General features: G+C 41.2%; 1 protein-coding gene across 1 annotated transcript in view; it reads left to right on the top strand.

Annotated features, from left to right (window-relative positions):
* The first annotated feature begins 757 nt into the window (after positions 1–757).
* The window catches only part of entpd1 (ectonucleoside triphosphate diphosphohydrolase 1), a 13463-nt gene continuing 7736 nt past the window's right edge, over positions 758–6484 (top strand). The window contains exon 1 of the mRNA XM_031843582.1: positions 758–874. Within this exon, the coding sequence (XP_031699442.1) occupies positions 859–874 (16 nt within the window). The 5' untranslated portion in view covers positions 758–858. The remainder of the gene's footprint in view (positions 875–6484) is intronic.

The raw sequence follows: 6484 nt of genomic DNA, 5'->3' as shown, positions 1-6484 counted from the left end.
CGGTTTATTGCTGATGGTGGCAGATTGTTTCTCATACAAGTATCAGTGGTGGTTTATTGTTGTGGTTAAAGTGCAGCCCCCCCCCCCGGTGACCATGGCTCAAACACAGCTTTGTTTTTCAGCCTTGGTAAAAGTGTGTACACACACACACACAGGTAGTGTCAATGCCATGGCTCTTGACTCAAGGTCTCTTTATCATCCGGAACTGAAAGAATTCGGACTTTATGCCTTTTACAGTTAACTTTACAGGTTCTGTATTTGAGGTTAAAGACTTCAGTAGAGTCATTAAGAGACCAATTTCTTTCAACAGAGTTAAGATTACATCTATAAAAAAGAGGGTGCCGGATATCAAGGATTTAAGCAGAGTTCACCGGCTGCCTTTTCTCCAAGATCCTTCAAGCTCCCATCCAGATCTAACACTGCTTTCATGTTTGACCCAGTTTTGCAAGACGGTGGCAATGACGAAGAGGCAGAAGGAAAACGATGAAAAAGACACCAGTGGAAGACAGTGCGAGTGTTAAGGTAATGAGACAGATTAAGAGGGAGATGCAAAAAGAGAATGACAAAGGTGGAGAGAGAGAGAGAGAGAGAGGAAGAGAAAGGGGAAAACGAAAGACGCCTGGGAAGGAGGGGATTGGGCTGAGCAGGAGGGAGGAGGGAAGCTCTGCTTCTCCTAATAAAGAGAGTGTATGTGAAAGGAGGTGCTGAAAAGCATTAGACTGAGCAGAGAGCTGTGTTACCAGAGAGAGAGAAAGGAAGAGAGAGGGTTAGAGAGAAAGAGGGGGAGACAGAGAGGAGAGAGAGAGAGAGGGGGGCAAAGAATAGAAAGAGCATTGTGTTGCTGCTGAGAAAGAACCCATGTCTGCACAAAGAGGTAGGTGTACTGCTATGACTGGCACACATGCACAGATACACACACACACACATACATGCATGCACACACAAGAGCGGGAAGTCCTTATCACACAGTGTATCCAGCAGCAGGATGTACCAGAAGCCGGTACAGAAAATGTTAAGTATCAGGTGAGTGTGTGTTCTCTTCCAACTGTATGACTTGCCTTATTGCATGTAACAGCTGTGTAGCAGTGTGAGGCAGGTGTGTGACTTTTCCATAGCATGTGCGTATGGACGGCATAAGCAGGTGCCTCTGTGCCTCTGTGTGTGTGTGTGTGTGCGCGTGTTGTGTGTGTTTTGCATGTGGGATTCAGCAGGAGGTTTAGGGTCCGTGTGATTGTGTTTGTGAGGATAAACAGTGGCACGCTTACAGAGGCACTCTCGAGATCATGTGAGGTTTATGGTAGTTTGTCAGGGCAGAGTGCATGTGACTGAGGGTAATGGCGCAACTTTATCTGATTAATTGAATTAGGGTGGTATGAGTTTGATAATATTTGATAATTGTTTTTGCTGACAAGTCCAATGCTCCAATGATTTCCAAGATATTCTAGTAATTCTTTATAACTATGGTAAAATTGGTGAGCACCACTATTGAAATTCAATTTACCTCAATCAATTGATGTGAGAGCAGAAATCTCAAACTGTGTTTGTTTGTAATTTGGGTGACTTGATCCCTTTAATATAAACTAATAACATCCTTTGCCCCCAAAAATGATATCTTATCTAAAGTGTCAAGATAAGGCTCTCCATGTAGATTAAAAAGGTCAGTTCACCCAAATTACAAAAGAATTGTGTGTCATGCAGATAGTTTTGGTTTTAAATGCTGAGATTTTAAAATATATAGTGTCTCTGCCATTACAATGCAGGAGAATGGAATTTCATCAGTGGTTCTCACTTTAGACTACATTTAAAACAAGTCAAAAAACAATATGTTAAAAAAGGCAACTGGCCCTCCACGAAGGTAAAAATAAACTCCAAATTTATATTCGTGGCTAATATTTCACTCCAACAAGGGATGTTCAGCAAGATCCTTCAGAATAAAACAACAATGGATTTTTTTTGTGTGTGTCTGTGCTGGAGGTCAGGGTAGACCAGACAGGGTTAGTGTCAGTCCGTCCTGTAGATGAGGTCAGGCTGGTCAGGACACCAGTGAGGACAGACCACTTCCCTGTGGCAGGCAGAGATGCTTCCTCTCTTTTCTAATCATATGACGCTGCCAGAGGTTCCCTTTTTACAGGAAGCAGCAGACGATGCCGTTTCACAACAGCCGGGCCGAGAGTATTTATAAAGCTGAGTGTTGTCTCTTTTTAACATTTAGGACAAACAAAAGTTTACATGATTAATTGGAAAAACTTGATGCAAGAAGCCCAGTGACAACTCAATAACACAGTGTTGGGTCTGCTTATATAATCAAGTGCAAGAGTTCAATACTTTCACACAGAACGACAATGTTCCGCAGTAAAAAAGTGAGTTTTTTTTTTAACAGGGTTCATTTTTCTGAACTTTTGCACAGCAAATAAAAGGCGTCAACAAATCACGATGTGCGGAATGCTTAAAGTTACACCTATATTTATGAAAACAACAATAACACGGAGGTCTAAACCAAGATGGCAAACTTTATTACTCCTTTCAACCTTGACAAAGGCAGCGCAGATCCACTCCTTCACTTCTTTCCTTTCATAATAACAGCCATAGACATATAATATTGAACAATGAGTACTTTAACTTTGGCTACCTGCTAAACATTTTACAGCCGATACTTGTTTACTAAAAATGTTGTGCATGACTTCACCTTGTAAGTATTTTTTCATTGCCAGTTTTCCTTAGAGGATTTAAATACCTGGTGTTAGGTGGTTGTGGTGACTGCGCCTATGTAACACATGTATTACCTCTACAATATTCATGTACATGTGTCCACACACAGGCTGATGACTCGTTAGAGCCTAACCATCAAAACAGCACAAGACATTTACGACCAGCCTCGGAGGGACGCTGTCTCGTCATTAAGAAACCGCACACACGATTCTCAACCCTGTCACCCTTTGAGTCATCTTTGCTGTCTGTAAAGTAACAACCCTCTCAGTATCTGCTGATTCAGAACACCCTCCTTCTATCTCTTCCTCTGCTGCTTTTGCATATCTTTATCACATGAGATTAATGAGCCTGTAGTCTCAGATCAACATGGGTGGAGGCTCTTATGTCATAGAGTATGTCCTGACCTGATAGGGCTTCAACACACTGCCAGTCCATAGTTGTGTGGTACTTTGTGTGAGGATGGCACAATAGGCAAACCTATAAACTTTGTATCGTGGCCTTTATGTACGTGTGTGAGGCCCTGTGTTTGTATGAGAACTTTAATGTGCTGTACTGTGCAAACTTACAAAAAACAGTTTGAACTTTAGACTTCTTTTGGCAGAATGAGGGCATTTGCGGTTTTTATGTCAGTGATTCAATTGAAGTTTAGGTTTCAGGGAATGAATGTAGTCAACGGTCAACTTGAGGCAAGACGAATGTGTGTTAGGCAGTAAAAATGGCTTTGTGCTGTGAACGGTATGTTTTCTGACACAGTTGGTGGTCGTTGTTTTTGTGGGGTCATGATCTGAACGCTGCTTGTCTAAGCAACACTCACTTCTTCTCTAGGCAACAGATGTTAATGTTAAATCTAGAGTTTCTCTTGACCGTATACCTTACAAGTAAAAGTTAGATCAAAGTTAGTTGGCTTGTTAAAAACCTCTTAAAATCCTTAAAATGTTTTCATTGAACTCATTAAAAAAAGGACCCCAAGAGATCCACTTAGTGATAGCAGATGTTATGTTTTCCACTTCTATTTCTCACAGCTGTCCTTTCTCCACTACTCCTGTCTTTCCTCATAGTTTGAACCATCGTAGCCTCACCTTAACACTACATTTCTGTTTGCAGAAGGGTCGGAAATGGAAAGAGTGCGTAGGCTTATATGCGTTTTGGAAGATGGGGACACTTTGTTTTGATCCAAAGTGTTGGGTGTTTCAGTAATATATTACTTTTAGCAGTAATGAAGAAATAAAACGCTAGGATTTCGTTAATATTATTACATGAATTTAAGTCTTTATTGTTTTCATCATTCATCCACAACAGCGCCACCAGGAACAAAAGTCATATTGCCGAAATTTGACGGCTGAGGAGTCAGACACGTTTTCTAAATGGGTATACCAGCCTTACTCTGTTTATCATATTGATTAGGCTTTACAATATCGCCCACAACTGGATTTGTAATGAACTGCAATAAACCTGAGCTTCTGTTGTTTAAATACTTGCTATAAAATTACCCTCTTCCATTTACAACACATTGTTCTACACAGACAGTAATTAAACAACTTAGCACCTTGCCAAACACTGGTCCTCACATCTACATATGAAGGGTTAACCTTGGTTTCAGGCTTGAGATTAGACTAGGTTTGGGATTGGGTTGGGGTTAGGCATGCAGTTGGGGTAATTAGGGAATGTGTTATATCAATAAAAATCCTCAACCACAAAACACACAAATATGTGTGTTCTTGTGGCCTAAAAGCCTCCGTTCCAGCCAGTGTTGACGTTCCAAGAGAGTTCCTCTCTCATGCTTTTAATTCGTTTCTTAGGTAAGCTCTGTTCTCTGTCTCAACATGTGTTTGTGACTATGTATGTGTATCGAGCTGCCAACGGCATCATCATCATCATCAGTAAGTGGTTACACACAATGCACTAACAGTCTGCTTCTACTTTAATCTGAAAGCAAATTTATGAGGAAATTTGACTGGAAATGAAATGTTCCGTGTCCTTTAAACACCTCTTAAACCTGACTGGACGGAAAGGCGAGGTTCAGGCAGCTTTTACAGCTCTACTGTTACTACTTCCCCTCACGGAAGTAACTGGGGGTTTTCTTAATTGGCACCAGCCTTCAATAATACAGTCGTTTATTAATGATTGTTTACTTCACCAGCAGAAACGTCACAGCTGCTCTCACACATTCATGAAAAAAAACTAGTGAGAATATAAATCAAGGCATGTAAAGACGTTGTAAAACGAGTACAGGCATGCAGCACACGCATGTGGTTGTCATCGGCCCTGTATGAGCCTTTGATGTGTTTACTTCAGGATGTCCATGTTTTGTATTTTGTGTTGACAGTTAATATCTTCAGATTTTTCACTTTCATATCAATGAAGTCCAATTTATTTCTTCATGCACTGTATAAAAAAGTTAAAGACAACTGAAAGCAACTTTCCTCCCTGAACTTTAGATTTGTGTTTGTCCAGGATAAACTGGAGGGAGTTGTCTCTTTCTCTCAGCACAGCTCCACCCAGACTCCCTCGGCTTTTGTTCCAATATCTGGCAAATGCTGACGACAAGTTGGAAATCAAAATCCATTAAAGAAACATTAGGATGACATCACAAGTTTTAGCATTTTTCTAGTTCCACGGCTATCATCCAAGTGTCAGAGGCTCATTCATGTGTAGGGATCACATCAGTGCAGAGAGCAATCACAGACCTGTTCACGTGCATTTGAAGATGTCTCTCTCTCCTTTCATACTTCCACAGTTTGGACTTTTTTTTTTTTTTATCTCTGGCGGTGCTTTGTATATTTCATTGTTACTTTTATTGAGGTAATATCATATTTAGTGATTGTACATGAAATAAGGAATGGTAATTATTCATTATACATCGACATGAATTATTATTCGTATTTTCAGACTGAAAGCAGTGTTTGTTGTCGGCGTTTTAATGCATGGGCTCACCAAGGCTCAACTGGATGCTCCGCGTATAAAAAAAGACAGCGAGGCAACGACACGACTTGCCAAGAGATCATTTTTCTAGCGGCTGTTTGATACAGTCTGCCTACAGTGATCCTGCCTGCACCGTTTAGTGATGCATTCTGTGACAAAGAGGTATGTAGAAGATTTCATCTGGGTGACAAAATGATGGTCATGTACAGAATACAGCGTGAATATGATACATAGCTGGACTACTCCCAGATTGTATCTGGTTCAAACAGCCCCTGGATAATGTTTCAAAAAGAGGTGAACTTTGGTTGTTTGCTCAGTAGAATGGCATCGTCAAACAATTACAGGATACTTTGTGTGTGTGTGTGTGTGTGTGTGTGTGTGCACTTCCTTCCTTAATGTGCAAGGCTTTGAGTTAGCTCTCTCAAGGAGAGGAAGGGAATGATGAGTGGTATAAATAACAATTTGACAGGAATTCTCTTGTTTAGACATGCCTATACGTACGTATGTGTGCAGCAAGACAGCAGGGAAATAACTGTGAATGGATCAACAGATTTACAGGCAAGTCATGTTTTGGGTCCGCACTCACAAGCCCACACACCAGCAACCCCTATTCTTTTAACACACACACACACACAGCCTCAGAGAAAAGCAGGGGATTCCGATCCGTCACAGAGATGACATCACAGCCTGCCAGTGATAAAAACAGCTAAACAAGGGAGTCCCCACTTCCCCTCCCTCCTACACATCCCAGAGAATGAATACAGAGAGAGAGAGAGCAGTGCCGGGGTGAGTGACTCTCATTAGTTCACAGAGAGAGAGAGAGAGAGAGAGAGAGAGAGAGAGAGAGAGAGAG

This window comes from Anarrhichthys ocellatus, unplaced genomic scaffold, assembly GCF_004355925.1.
Source record: "Anarrhichthys ocellatus isolate YVR2014 unplaced genomic scaffold, GSC_Weel_1.0 scaffold4, whole genome shotgun sequence".
NCBI lineage: Eukaryota > Metazoa > Chordata > Actinopteri > Perciformes > Anarhichadidae > Anarrhichthys > Anarrhichthys ocellatus.
Note: the sequence above shows the minus strand (reverse complement) of the source record. Positions and strands in the feature narration are given on the sequence as shown.